The sequence below is a fragment of the Colius striatus genome, chromosome 10, assembly GCF_028858725.1.
Source record: "Colius striatus isolate bColStr4 chromosome 10, bColStr4.1.hap1, whole genome shotgun sequence".
NCBI classification, from domain to species: Eukaryota; Metazoa; Chordata; class Aves; order Coliiformes; family Coliidae; genus Colius; species Colius striatus.
This window is the reverse complement of record NC_084768.1, coordinates 10545005-10561269: the sequence shown is the minus strand read 5'-3', so window position 1 is coordinate 10561269 and position 16265 is coordinate 10545005. Positions and strand designations below refer to the sequence as shown.

At 35.5% G+C, this 16265-nt stretch overlaps 1 protein-coding gene across 4 annotated transcripts in view; it reads left to right on the top strand.

The window, feature by feature from the left end:
• Positions 1-16265, top strand: part of KCNT2 (potassium sodium-activated channel subfamily T member 2) — a 122172-nt gene that overhangs the window by 65557 nt on the left and 40350 nt on the right. For all 4 annotated transcript variants that reach the window (XM_062003506.1, XM_062003505.1, XM_062003504.1 and 1 more), the window contains 4 exons: positions 3851-4031; positions 6097-6261; positions 7805-7941; positions 11794-11857. In XM_062003506.1, the coding sequence (XP_061859490.1) occupies positions 3851-4031; positions 6097-6261; positions 7805-7941; positions 11794-11857 (547 nt within the window). The remainder of the gene's footprint in view (positions 1-3850; positions 4032-6096; positions 6262-7804; positions 7942-11793; positions 11858-16265) is intronic.

Here is a 16265-nt window from a genome sequence, read left to right as displayed (position 1 = left end):
CTGTCTGATATAGCCAAAGTCTGAGGCCTGCATCTGAGCCCCATGCAGCTTACAGTTACATATAACCAAAGTCTGGGTGGGCCACATGTCCGTTTTCCTTCACATACATTGCTACAATGCAGAATTACTATACACTATATTACTGAGTTATTTCAGATGGCTATTCTGTATTGTGGAAGCACTGAGTCTATACCATGGAATTTCACTGAACCAAATAACATTAATCCCCATTCATTTCAATATATTTATTAGTCCCTTGTGGCTAGCTACGTGAAACACAACAGAGTAACTACACAAGTTGAACCTCTAAGTTAAGATCCAAAGAAAACAATGCTGTTGATACCTAATCCTGAAGACACCTAAGCATCTTGGGCTTCTGCCTCAGGTGCATTATTTTAGACCTCAAGAGATTGTACCTGTAAACAATAATTATCCCTTAAAGTAAAATCAAGAGCGTAGCAATCAGGCATATTTGGCAACAAATGAAAATATAAACTATGTATGTAAAATACAAAAGAGATTAGAAACAAGAATAGTTAATGGACAGTACTTTCAAATCACTATTGAAATGGTTCTTATTCTGTCCATTCTATCTCAGGGGTTGTTTTTCTTTCCTTCTACAGTATTTCTTTCTGTACTACATCTGGAGATAGGCTAGTTACAAATAATACTTAGTTTTGGCACATGAAACACTCAAGCAAACAAAGGTTCCTAGAATTAGAAAACTTCCAGTAAAACAAATATTGAACTCTGAAAAGTTCATATGATAACTAAACTAAACATGACTAATCTTCAGAGATTACACGTTACTATCTTTACTTTTTGTAATTTTGAGGAAAAAAATGAATTTGTTGAACAAGTTGTTAGAAAAGCTGAATTTCTGCTTCAGCAAAGAAGAAATAGCTCCCATATCTTACAGACTTCAATATTGGTAACTAAATGTGAGAAGCTCTGTCTCATGCCCACTGAGTTCAATGAGAAACAGCTTGAATCCACAACATTCTGGATCAGACACAAAATTATCTTGATGGCTTCGAGGAGTAGGAATATATAGGACTAGAAGGGAGTGCAGCTGATAAAGTGAAACCTTGTTCTCACTAAATTCAATAGAGATTTTACTGTTCACTTAGAAAAGGCTGAAATGATTAATGATATATTATTTCATTTAAGCTAAAGTATGATTGGGTGAGCTAGCTGAAGAGAGCTCATGAGGAATAATAATTAATAACACAGAAAATATCTCCTTCATCAAGGCTTGAGTTTTCCTACCAGCAACCTACTAAAATTTTTAAGGTTTTACAAAAGGAATAAAAAGCAAAGAAACAGTTCTTATTCATTGAAAAGGTAAAAACAACATAGAGCAGATTACTTTTAATGTTTTAATCCAACCTGTCAGATATAAAGGGTAAAATTGAACCTTTTGCATATACAGACACCAATCAATTTCACAGGTACCAGCATCAACCCCCTCCCTTACATTTCTACCAATAACATGATCGTTCACAAGATGATCAGGGGACTGGAACATCTTTCATATGAGGAAAGGCTGCAGGAACTGGGGCTGTTTAGTCTGGAGAAGAGGAGATTGAGGGGAGACCTTATTAACATTTATAAATGTCTAAAGGGTGGGTGTCAGGAGGTTGGGGCATCCCTTTTTTTCTATAGTAACTAGCAACAGGACAAGGGGTAATGGGATGAAGCTGGAACACAAAAAATTCCACTTAAATATAAGAAAAAACTATTTCACTGTTGAGGTGAGGGAGCCCTGGCACAGGCTGCCCAGAGGGGTTGTGGAGTCTCCTTCCTTGGAGGTCTTCAAGACCTGCCTGGACATATTCCTATGTGACCTGATCTAGGTGACCCTGCTTCTGCAGGGGGGTTGGACTGGATGATCTCTGGAGGTCCCTTCCAACCCCTACCATTCTATGATTCATTACAGACTGTGTGTTAAGTGGGAGCCATATCACAGTATCAGAGTAACTGCTGCTTTCCTGGTTCTTGTAAACTTAATTTGTGAAGTCAAGAGATGTGCCTACAAAAGACAACTAAAGAGAAGATAATGCACCAAGGTGATCAGGAATAATAACAACAAAGAATTAAAAATCCATCACCATTCTCCTTTTAAAATAATCTGTAACTTATGTGAATAATGGTATTAAAATAACTTCTTTTTTTCATACTTGTCTGCCTCTATGGTATTCTCCATTATTTCAAATGAGAAGGATTTAGCTGAAAAACTGTCTTTTCTGAGGCCAAAAGAAAGCTTTATTAGCATAATTCCTTACAGTCCTACTGTAAATATAGTTATACTTTTTGTCAAGAAGAAAAAGGAAAACTGAGAACATGGAGAAGTTATGGAAGATCTAGATTATAGCTTCAGTGAAAAATGTGGGACAAATTGAATAGGAATATGAAAGTATCAGTTCAGATTGAAGTATGAAACTTATGCAAACAACAGGGGAAAAAACCTTCCCCCTTTTTAGAACATTTTGAGATGTGTGAAAACTACAAATGCTAGAACTGTGAAAAGGAAACTGGGAATTTGATCCATATGTTCTGGAAATGCCACTGCCCACAGCTAAATTATTTTTGGAGAACAGAACAGAGAACAGAAGAACAACTGCTAAAGCTGTTATAAACACAGGGTCTCCCTGGTGATGCAAAGATCTTACCATAGCAGATATTGATGAGTGACTATTACCATCTGGATACCATAGACAAAGAAATCATCTTTGATATGTTCTAGGATAATTACTAAGATATTATTTATCAATTATTCTTCTAATTCTCTGAGAATAAATCATTCTGCTAACTCCAAGGGGGAAAAAAACAGCATTCAGGATGGTTCACACGTTGGTTTTCTTCATATAGCTGAAAAGCCTGAACTGGTCTAAGCAATTCTACTAAGGGAAGATCGTATTTTAAGCTTGGCAAACTCTATGTCTTGATATATTTTATCAAAGTAATATATTTAAACAATCTGCTACATAAATAGCAGTAAGGCCTTTGGATAGATTCTGCTACTGCTTCTCAAAACCAAACCACATGCTGATTGCAAGAGAAATAAGTATTAATTAATTTGGGTTACCATTTACTTGTGTAAATGTAACGTGTGACTGGAAGGAATGAACTTCATTTGTTCTACTATGAAAAACAATCATTTCTCTTCTGTACTTTTAGCAAACAGAATCTTCATGACATATGGTGTCATTCACTTTCTATCTGAAGGATGACCCTGGACTCATTCCTCTGACAATTCGATAGCCTGCAATTCTTACATTCATTTTATTCCAGAGTCAGTACCTATTTGTACCAACGTTATCCTTCTCGTGTGCAACACATAGTACCGTTAACTAGTTCATGCTAGTAACTCTTGTCACAGAAAGACAGCAATAGATTTGAAGAAAGCAGTATGTACATCTTCTTGGACATGCCAGCAAACTCTCTCTGAAAAAGTTAGAAGATGTGTATAAAAAAATTCTGAATGGTGGCAACTATAAACCATCTGTTTTGTTCTGGTTTAGAAAGGAATTACATCAATCCATGATGTTCTATACACCAGGCCTTCCTCACAACAGCCACTAAGCAAAACCTAGATACAAAGTTGTGGCTATCGTACTCAAATAATAAAAAAATGAGTTTCTTTTATTACAAATGACATTTGAAAATTGTATTACTAACACACTTCTGCTTTGAATTAATTTTTACTCTTCTTAAAAAGTTATCTCTGCTAAGCAATTGATGAATTATGAAAGTAAATAGTTCTCTGCACAAATAATCACATCGAACTTGAACTGACCCTGAGTACAGTTTTTATTTTTCGTGTCTTTATTTATTCTTTTCTACATAGTATTTGTGGAATTCAGCATCTGGAACGAGCAGGAAACAGGTTGACTCTCTTTGACTCCCTTTATTTCTGCATAGTAACATTTTCCACTGTGGGCTTTGGGGATGTTACACCCAAGATATGGCCTTCAAAGCTGCTTGTTGTCATTATGATCTGTGTTGCTCTTGTGGTGTTGCCCATACAGGTAAATGTGGATTTTTCTTATCTTTAGAACTGTTTTTAAAACAAAAGAATAATAGCTGTGATAATTTATTGTTACTATTATTATTGAATATTAAATGTCAGAAAAAATAACCATCTTTCTATTCAGGTTCTTTTTTTTTTTGTTCTTTTTCCTTTTGTCTGTTCTCCTATAGCCTAGATTTATACTTAAAAACAGAGCACTAATAACAGTTTTCAAGTGCTGATGAAAGCTTTCTGTTCCTGTCATGTACCACAGAGCCCTTTCTTTATCCTGAGATATGGGTTTGTTATTAAGGGAGCAATTAAAAAAAAAAATCCCTACAACAGTAGCCAGCACTTTCTTCATAGCATTTCCTCTGCAGGCTCTTTGTTTCTAATTTTGGTTCCTTCCACCTCCTCTCTTATTCTTACAGCTCAGTGCTAACTTGAAAAAAATCTCATTAAATCTGCAACTCAAGCAAATTGGGTTCACAGCTGTGTATGTTGCTACACACACACATGCGCGCACGCACACACAGAGCCAACAGCAGTTAGGACTTTTCGATACCTACTTAAGTTTAGAACTTAGAACAGCTTTAACAGGAAAAGACTGATTTATGAAAATCCATTTCAAGTGGTCAACCAGTTTCATTAAATTTCTACCAAGTATTTCCCAGCTCTTTAGGTGAGGCTTGATGACAGAGATTACACTGGAAGCCCTGCCAAGACATTAACTTTCCACTCTTGCTGATCACTCAGATCTCATGCCACAAACAGGGGATGTGGGGAGACACTGTGCATGCTTATCAAAGCTTGTATTAGACTTGGTTGGAAGCTCAAGCTTTCAGCATTACTTTTCTTAAAATTATTTCAACATTTTCTTTATACCTAAATATTTAATTTCTGCATGCCATGGTGTATACACCAACACAAGAACACTGCTGTTCATTGGAAATCTAGTAAAAGAGATATTCTATACAAAACTAAAATATACTTTAGTTAAGAAATTTGGAATTTCCTAGGAAATAGAAATTTAATCTTTCAGGTAATTCTGATATACACTTCAGCCATAAGATCTTGGCATTAGGCATAAGAGTTTGGCATATCTAGTAAATAACCTGGAATCTACTGCCCTTTCACAGAAATGTACCTATTATTAGCTAATTTACTGTATAGTTTTGAAGTTATAATAGAGCTTCATAGAGTTTTCCATACATAGAATGTTGGGGACATTCTTTCCTGAGCTTCTGCTATGATATGAAGTCAGTTATTATTCATGATTCAGTCTCTCTATCCATTGAATGCGGATAAGAAAGAGCATCTATCAAACGGATAAGTAGTTAAACTAAGCTCAGTATTAAATGCACATGAGTTGCAACAAGCTTTGAAATAGTGTTTGTATGTTTTATTACAGATTGTTACAATAGCACTAATTGCTGCAGTATCTCTTTAAAATTTCAGACTAGTAGAGCAATATTTATGGTTACCCTGCACAGATTGTTCAGCTGACAAAGGGGAATTTGCTGTATTAACAATTGCTGTGTGTTTTAAATGGTATCTAAGTTTGCAAGACAGATAAGAAAGCTTCCAGAAGGTCACTTTCAGAACATTGTAAAATCTCTGGGAAGATTTATTGCCCAAACTAAATAAAACGGGACTTCTGAGTGTCTATACTCACAGTATACACTTAAGTATGTGAAAATTTAACCTTTCATGTGAGGGAATCATTTATGTCACATAACACTACAAGAAGAGAGCTCAGAGATAGAAAACATATAAAGAAAATAAGCTAGAGCCTTCACTTATTTCTAAAATTTGGGATTTACTGGAATCTCATTGTATTTTAATGGATTTACTCTGCTATTTTGGTGTGGCAGAGACTGGCTCTACTGCCATGTTTTGCAATCACTGTATTATTCATTTCACCCACTTATTAGAGAACATTTTTACAAGGAAAAAAGACATTGGGGGCTAAGGGCAGCTTTCCATAGAGGCATGAGAGAATGATGCAACATTGTGAAGTCATAGTAGAGTTGTACGGCATATCTGCTTGTCTATATTTCACTGACAATTGGCATCTCTTGCAGTTTGAACAGCTGGCATATTTGTGGATGGAGAGACAAAAGTCTGGTGGTAACTACAGTCGACACAGAGCTCAGACAGAAAAACATGTTGTGCTGTGTGTTAGCTCCCTGAAGATTGACTTACTTATGGATTTCTTAAATGAATTCTATGCTCACCCCAGATTGCAGGTACTTCAGTGGAAAAAAAAGGAAAATAAACTGAAAACACCAACTTTTGGCAGACAGTCTTCTGAAATGATCTTTAATTTGTAAAGCTGAATTTGGGAACAGCTGACTGAATTGAGGATCTATAATTGCAATAAGAAACCTGAGATACCGCGTGGAGATGTTAATTTTAAATAAAGATACATAGACTAAATAGATAGAATTACTGTGGAATTATGCCAGTTGTTTTGAAAACAGATATTTTCTTGCAAATTCCTAATATTCTCCCCCAAAGCAGAAAAAAAATGAAAATTACTCAAATTATTTTTTCCTGTTGTTTTGAGAATGGATCTAAAACTCCTCCCAAGTCAAAGCATCTTTTGGTTTTCAAATTTTGCTTTGTTTTTTGCCAGTGTTAGGAAGATTTGATCCTTTTGGAATTGCTGCAATTAAGAAATAAACAGGTGTACTTTAAAGAGCAAAGATCTTGAAAGATTGCACACAAGACATGTTCTTAGTGTACACTTGTTCCCTAGCTAATGCAAACATGTCACATGACTTGTTTTGATCATAGAAAAACTTATTTATATGAAGTAGCAGTTTGGATTTATTATCATTAGCTTTGCTACAGACCATTTCTTTTACTAAATCTTCTCTATGTCTTTGACTAAGTCACCTGTAGTACCATGCTTCGTTAAGTAGCGCAAAACATCATAAAGATATGGTCCGCAAATTGCTGAGCAGTGATTTGGCAAATCCCAAATCCAAAATATTGCCCAAAATAATTAGCTAGTGAAAAGCATAAACAAATGCAGAAAGAAACCCTGTTCTTTATAGATGCAAACACAAATTGAAACCCAAAATTCAGTTAACTAGCTTGAAGAATGAGTCAGGCTCCACAATTCACTGATGGAAAAGAAGAAAAGCCCTAATACTTCTTACGTAACCTAAAAGAGCTTGTATATGTTCCCTTCAAGGATACAGGTGAAGGATACAGGTGACGCACTGGATCCAATGCACACACTAAGCTTCCTGAAAAAGTCTGTGTGCTAAGGAAGACTTCTATGAAAAGCCTGTCCAAGGCTCTCAGTCTCTCCTCTCACATTGCATTTACCTCTCCTTTTCATACGTGTATGCTTCAGAGCAACCTTACTTTTCTCCACAAGGACTGTTTATAGCGCAGGAAACGAGAGTTTAGATCTGCCCATTAATGTGGAGGAAAAATGTTGGGGGAAGACAATTCCATTTCAATTGTTGAAAACTTCCTATATTCTTTAGAAATGTAAATTGTCGTACTAAAAATGGCTGGACAATTGTCAACTAATCACAAAAGAACCCAGGGTGGCAACAAAAATCCATTTAAAAAAATTTTTGTTTCTATGGGAGCATTAATTTTTTTGAAAGAATTCAATGTTTTAAAAACACATATTCACATAATTTTGTCAATTAAATTTGAGGATTATCAGAGACATTTTTGACATCTTGATTGTCTCTTGACTCATTCTCTACCAACAATAAATGGTAATGTAAAAAATAGCATGACTATTCCCCTTTATGTTTTTGACAGGACTATTACGTCGTTATTTTGTGTCCTACTGAGATGGATGCTCAGGTCCGAAGGGTGTTACAAATCCCAATGTGGTCCCAAAGAGTTATCTATCTGCAAGGCTCAGCACTAAAAGACCAAGACCTGTTGAGAGCTAAGTAGGCAAATATTGACCACAATTGGTTTTTTTACTTGTGTTTCACTCATGCTGTTTGATAAATAAGTCTGACAAACAACTAAAGCTATGCTAGAAGGAAGCATGTGTATGGAGAAAGGCTCTTTTTCTTAATATCTGAAATTTTTCAAGGGAAAAATATTTGTGAGCTCTTTCATTTGACCAATATTTTCTTCACTGTCATTTCTGTCTCATTTTTTAAAGGTATTGAAACAGAGTGCCTGTGATTTCTTCTGAAAAAGCAGCACAGAAAATTCCAAAACTGCCAGTAATGCTAGAATTGATTTCTGTTCCTTGAGCAAAGATGGTAAATGTGATGGTAGTTCTCCTCACCAACTGAAGGGGGAAGAAAGTAAACAAAAATAATCATCACCCTTTGAACCCGTTGCACAGTTTTGTTCTCTTCCTATATTTGGTCTGGTAGTGTAAGCAACTACTATACTATAACTCCATATACTCTTCTTTCAGGGCCTTCCTCTTATCACATACTTCCATGGCTTCCAAAAAACCCTCTCTACCACTTAAGAGTGAATGACATTAATCACAACATATCACTCAAGCACAGTTCCTCACCACCCCCCACATCCAATCACTTGAAGATGTGAAGGAATTCACAGTGGAATTCATGTAGGAGGATCATCTCTTTAAACTCTCCAAAAAGAAAGATGATTCTTAGCAAATAACTGATTTAACTTATCTTCTCTTTATAAGAACTTATTCAGCAACTAATACAGATATCTAAAATTAAGCCAATACCTGTCTGAGTATTTATGTCATTCAGCTTTCTTTACCCTAGGGGAGTTATTGCCAAGAATCTAATCTATTGAGAAGTCTAGTGAGCAGTGTTATCTTCTCAGATTTCTGCTACTGAAAAATCCCTCTACTTTTATATCTGTTTAAAATTTGAAGATACAATGAAGCTTTTTTTTTCATGATTAAGAATTTTCCTTTAGAGACAAGTTCCTTTTTTCACTTTCTTGCTGATTTCAAGAATGAAATAATGTAGGGATTTAGTTGGCATTTGTTTTACACATTAGGAGAAGAAAAATTAGGCTGTCCCAAAAGATAATCTTGAATTTCACTTATAATAACCTGAAGGTAGTACACTGTGGAAGTGTGCTTTTTCCTGCAGAACATGTAATTGGATGTACCTGTCATAGAATAATTTTCAGCCTCTCCTGAGGGAAGAAGTGTACTGGGAATTTAATAGAACACTTCGTATGAAATATAACCCCATACCTAAGACATTTGCTGTATTTCTTTTTAATGAGAACATAATGTACTGAGAAGCTAACAAGGCACATGTTAAACTTCTTCTAATAAATAAATGGTTACCAACAACAAGAAGAAGAAATTATCATATCATTATCAAAATTTATACATGTAGGTGAAATGCAAAGTTAAAATAACACAATAAAGGTCACACAAAAAAGTAAAGGAGTACCCAAAGTTGGCTGAGTGCTCAAGTAGTAAATACTCAATTCACTTAAGACTGTGTTTTCCTTCATATGCTTTAATACACAATTTAACTTTACAAAAAGGATATTTGTTTTTACTTCCTACCTTTGAGAGCTTCACTTTGCAAGTTTTTGGTGTTCTCTGAACAGTTTTCATGTGCCCAGCTTTAATAAAAAAAGAAACAAAATCTGTTGTGAGGTATCACGCTGATGCTTATATTGTTCATCAGCATGACTGGAAGCTTTATAGCTCCTTCAGCTTTTGAAACAAACCACACAGTAGCTGATTAAAACATTCTCCATGCTGACAAGCACTAAAAAGTAAATAGTACTACCATACCTGATTTCTTTCCCCTACATGTTATGTCATGACATCAAATATTTTTTTCTCTCTCTTTGACTGTCTTTAGTGAACCATCACAAACCTTAATCCTCTTCATGCCCGCTTTTTTTCCTTTAACTTACACCTTAAATATCACAAATTTCTCTTTAATATATAAAGTCCCTTTAACTTCTATCAGCCTCAAGCAGCAGAACTGTTGAGTTTTTTTTGTCTCAGATTCAGTTTTCAGTCACAAAAATAGTGTAACTGGCAAAGCTTTACAGTTATTAGGGCATTAACAACACTTCTCTCATAAGGATATTCTGAGTTCTAACAAATTTCTTTTTAAACTCATGCTATTTGTGTTTTTGGCTCTAGATGAATTACAGCCATAGTTGTTAATCTTGAATTATTATCCTTGTCATCTGTGGCTGAAGTAATTCAAGTTACGAAATAAACATTTGGGAAAAAAGTGAATATATTCACACGAGGTTTCACTTCCTTATGAAATCATCTATATATACTGTCAATCTTAGTTATTTCATCAGCTCTCATCAAAATCTCATCTAATCTCACTGAATTTTCTTGAATACAATTTAGTTAAAGATCTTCTGACTTCTGCTCTCATGCTTAGCTGGAACTACCCATACAGCTCCGAAGCTTTCTTCCAAATTAGCACTCAGAAGTGGCCTCCTGTTCTCCCTTCTCCACATTGGCTATATTTGATGTTACTATTTTGGATTTATTGATTTGCTTTTGTTACAATGACTATTTCTATAATCAGAAAATCAAAAAGTTGGCCAAACTATCTGACATCCCATTGTAGATATATGTCTTCATCAACTTTAGTTTAGTTGCAGGTGCATGTAAATAGATCTTAAATTTTGCTACCAAAATAAAACCAATAATCCTATTCTGGATCATAAGCTTGGAATCACATTGTGGAGCATCTTATGTAGAGTGAGCCTGTGTCTTGCAAATGTTTTCTCACACGAGCTCTCATTTTCATCCCACTTAAATCTATATTTGTGTTCTTAAGTCTATATTTGTATATAATCTCAATGCCCTGAACCCTTGTTTCAGAACACTTTAGAAATATTATTTATGTAGCACATCACTTTGCCTCATTACAGTCCTTCCCTGGCTTATCTTTCTTTATTGCATCAATGAATGACCTTTTGTTCTCACTTAGCTTGCAACTCCCAGTTCTTATGGAGAGGTAACCTTCTGAGAAGTCTATAATGCACATTCAGTGGATTAACATACAAATCCCATTATGACTTCACCAATGCTGTCCCTTCAGTGAAGGAGGAATTTCTCAGAAACATATGTAAAGCAATCCCAGTATTCTCCATCACATCCTCTTTTCAGTCAGTTTGCTGCTCTGATAACCAGTGAGACCACTTTCTGCCATTAACCCGTTTCTCTTTGCCCAGAAAGTCCTTTCTTCCCAAGGAGGTCAAGCAAGTCCCTATTTCTCTGCATGTCCACCACCACTGTTTTTATTATGTGACCAGTTGTACCCACTGGGGAACAATTAGGCATAAAAAAGTTCTCAAAGAGACCGTGAACGGAAAACAGTTCATTCATTTAATGCATATGTACACAGAAATGTTTGTTACTTGTCCCAAATGTGTGCTTTCAGTAAATCTACCTGTCTTTCTGCTATCACTAGACAAGAGAAGATACCTCTCTTATTTATTCTTACCAATAACTTGTACAAATCATACCCTTACACACCATGCAGACTGGTGCTATTTATTTACCTTTTATACTCATGGCAGATGGATTTATTTTGCAAATTAATTGTGTTTGAGGCCACTCTCTTATTGCTTTGGCAGCAGGGAAAGAAACTTTCCCAGAACCTAGTCAGAAAGTACTGGTACACCATGAATTACTGCACAAGGTGACTGCTGCTGACACTCAGATAATGCGTGAGAGCAGATAAACTTTCTCTGTATTCTGTTTCTATAAGCATACGAGACCATGAGCTATGAAACACCAATGCACATCAGTATTGTTTTGGTATGTAACAGGCTTGTCTCCCCTCTTCTAGAATGGATGATGCTGAAGCTTGTTTCATTCTGAGCAGCCGCTGTGAAGTGGACCGGACAGCAGCTGTAAGTTTTGTAGCAATAACTAAGAGTGAATGAGTATAACTTGTTTAAAAAAAGTGTAAAAATGTATACATTCTCACAGGACTTCATTCTTTTCAAAGCAGTGTATTCTTACAGTACTTTGAAAAAAGAATTTTCATGCTGAATAAATTAAATTTTTATTCATTCTCTCCTTTTTTACGGAACAATGGCAGAATACCATACATCATGGGTCCTTGTATTGATACTTGGTCATTAATCACTCCAAAGGGTAGCAGTCTGTCAAAACACTTTTATTCATATTGCCTGGACTATTATCAGTTATTAAATCAGAAAAGAGATAGATATCAACTGACTGGTGTCTCCATTCAGAACTACTGAACGATTGAAAGTTTCCTACTAATATGGTAAAAATTGAATGGAACTTTTCAGTTGGTGACTAATGCCAAATAACCTATATATCTGATAGTTTTTCACCATTTCTCCTGTTGGCCAATTTTACATGTGAAAAATGGCAAAGTTCTTTAAATAAGTTGTTATGATTTTGCCCATGCAACTAGTTTGCAGTCAGGTCCACAAAAGAAGACTGATAATACAAGCTGCTACTGAGCATATCTGTGATAAAAGAATAAAGCTATTTCAAGATGAACTAAGCTCTTTAAACTAATGAAATTACCTACTACAAATATCCAGGAAAAAAGTCCACTGAGGAAGGATTTATGAACACAGCTTTGAATTTTTCACCATGAGCTTCCTGCTAATTTATAGCACATTTGCCTTTATTCAGTTCAATCTTGAACTGCAGAGGAAGATCTTAATAAGTCTGTATATTCACAAAGTTAAATTAAGATGCTTAAGAATTACCTAACAAGGTTAAACTAGTGTTTATAATTCAGTAATTATGCTTTAAGCTATCTCAATTAAGAAATACTACTTTCCTACTACATTGTAAGAAACAGCAATTATTTTTCTAAATGCTCAAAATTGATACAGTCAAACAGGAGAAATGAGGGCTCTGCATGATATATGTAGTATTTCTTAATATATTCCATATATCACTTTGTACAATTACTTCATCTGCCATCAAAACTTAGTTGTTACCATATCTACACATATGCATTATTAGAGAAGGAAGAAACAAAAACCATCATAAGCTGCAGCTAGTAAGAAGAAAATGTTATTTTCTTGCTGGGCAAAAAAGCCTCCAGAAGCAAATTTTATAAAAAATAACTTAATTTTTTTGTAGACTGTTAGCAGGCTGCAAAAAAAAAAAGTTTTATTCAAAGCTAAAGACCGTGTGCTGGATCCACCACTTGCAGAAAGAAACAGAGCTCCCTGAGAAATAAATCTGCTCTTACTATAATATTCAAACATACTCAAATAAGAGCGTGGAATTTGATTAATCAACAATAGACTCCTGAACACACCTAGTGAAAGCCACTGAATTGGCAGCAAGTGATTCTGGAGTACTGAAGTAAGGCAAGCATACTGTTTGGAGCTGACAAGAGGTGCTGGAATATCATTTAAGGATAAGAACAAACAACCATTCTTGCAAATACCTGACAAAATACCAATATTAAAAACATAAAAAAGCCAAACTCCCTTACCTAATTAGCCATGAAGTTCAGAATAAATCAGCTACAACATCTTATTTCACAAAATATACTTGAAAGTTGTGGAAAGATTTGAAATGAGAAATCCCATACAAGCAGAGCATGTGATTCACTTTGCATTTGGTAGGTTTATGCAGCTTTAAGGACAGCTGGACCACCACAGCATTCATTTAGAGGCACCTTCTGCCCTCAGGGACAGTGTGCCCCAGGAAATACCAAATTAGTACCTGGCATATTCCAGCTTCCAGTACAGACTGTTGTCAAATCTCATTTATCATTGTATCAGGAGCATACAAAAAGACAAACCTTACCAAAGACAGTCTCGTTACCTTGCTCTAGGACAGAGTGCCCTGTTGGATGACTGGTCATAATGGTGTAGTATCTCAGCTGTTGATGCCACCTGAAGTGTTCAAACAAGATGTCAACCCTCTCTCTTTTTTTTTCGTTGTTCAGATTTCCTTTTCACAGGGAATGCAATTATTTATCCTGCAGGTGGAAAACAGGATGACTGTTTAATTTTTAATATTTTACTGCCCCCTCCCTAGAAAATGGAAATGAAATGGATTGAATTTCCTACCTTGTTCTAGCTCTAGTCACTACTAAGAACTTCAGTCATGTGGTATATAAGGTTACGATTTGTCACCCCATATCAATCTTGGTAACTAGAGCTGATTTTTCACCCTTCTGTGCTCAAGAAGCTGACAAACTGCTGGGAGTGCCTTGGATCGTCTTCTATGTCTCATAACTGTCAAATCAAAGTTAACAGACGCATCAAGGAGATTCCCCACCAGAAAAGCTGTCCTTACGCATGTGATTTTTCAAAGTCCAGAAGGGTTTCTACCTTCTCAACTGCAGTCCTCAGCAGAGGATCTGCTCACTTGCCATGGATACCAGTGGGTGTTCATTGCTTGTTATTTTGTTAGTTAATAAGTTTTACTGCCAAATGCTGGGTTGCTTCTGATCCATGGATTTCATCTATAGCTCAGAAGAAAAGTAAATTCACAGGTGACATGCAGTTACTTCATAAAAATTGTCAGTTGCTTCCTTTTTCTCTTGGAGGAGTAGGAACTTCGACAGTCAGACGAAGAATTTGTCAGCTTTCCAAAGTCTGATACCAGAAACTTTCTCTTCTCTGGCAAGACAAAGCTCTGCCAAATTTTACTCTATCAAATGCTATTTTTACATCTCAGACCAAGACGTGAGCTGCTCATCTGCTATATCAAGCAGGACAGATGTCTGGTTCACTTCTGGAGGATGGAACTCTTAAAGAGAGTGTAAATTGTACTTAAGTCTATAAAAGTAGTATAGAAAAGTGACTAAGTCACAGCTAACCAGTAACTTCTATGGGCTGACTACATCAAATTGCTGCACAAAACTAAACTGCCTGAAAACCGTGCATCTGCTGTTTATCCCAAGGAGGGGTGGGAAGAGAAATCTTGTTTTTAATTATCCTGTAGATAACTGATTAATAGGAAGGACCACGTCTGCTGACAGCCTTGTTCTTATGCTTTCTGAAAATTCAGAGATGGTTGAGTACAAGCTTGCACCTTTTTTTTCCCTCCTTCCATTAATTAAATTGTGTAGCACTGGTAATCTAAGTTACACTGCCTTAATAGCATCACAAGATGGATGCGTCGTGTAGGAAGATAAAACTTAATTTATCAAGTCGTGTGTGGCAAGAAAGAAATAAATTAACAGAACTAGTTTAAAATCTATATTAAATCAACGTCTTGCTTTGAGTTCTGATGATTTCAATTCCTGTTACACCCACTTTAAGATATACAGTTTTTGATATATGACCTTAAATATCTCCTCTATATTAATCACCATTGATATCAGTGATATTTTTTAAATCACTGACTGCAGTTCATTGTGTGGAGAGCACACAGAAGAATATACATTTTTCCCTTCTCCCAAAGAAGCATAATTTTTTGATGTAAAAAGAAGCATAATTTAAAGTTATCTCTTGTTTATAGCATGTACATTTATACCTCTTTCATACTTGGGAGGAATATTAAATCACTTCAAGATAGTCTAGAAATTGGTACGTATGTAAAACAGGGAGCCACTAATAGTATATCATAGAATCATAGAAAGGTAGGGGTTGAAAGGGACCTTTGGAGATCATCTAGTCCAATCACCACCCAAAACAGGTCCCACCTAGGTCAGGTCACACAGGAATGCATCCAGGTGGGTTTTGAAAACTTCCAGAGAAGGAGACTCCACACTCTTCAAAAAAGAATTATCATATGGAAAGCAATTTCACAGTGTTAGAACTGTAAATGTGCCAAATAATCATCAGAGATTTTAATTTTAAGAAGTCATTCCTTTTCCTATACAATTACGTAAAAGTACGTTGACATTCATACTTATGGTTTTACCACACCCAGTTCTATGGGTCTAGGATGGTTTGTTTGTTAACAAAATGGTGTCATTTGAATCAATTCAATAAGCATTTTCCGTACTATTTTTTAGCAATTCTTGCACCTTCTGAGAAAACCAGGCTTTTTAGACAAAACTGTAAAAAAAATCATCAAAGAAAATATCTAGCATTGAGAAGAGGAAGAGCAAACTTAGTCTGAAATGTACTGCAATGTACAACCAAAATGGTATTTACTGGTACAGTTTGGATTTGTTACAGTTAATTTAATCTTAGCTCATGTATGTAATACTCAAGAATTAAAAATATAATTCACCTAAATTTAATTGAATATAAACTATATTTCTATGCAGGTAGCATATAGGAAACAGCCTTTTCTCACCACTTTTAAAAGGCAATGTGTTCTATGAATGATTGCTACGGAAAGGAAGGCAGGCAA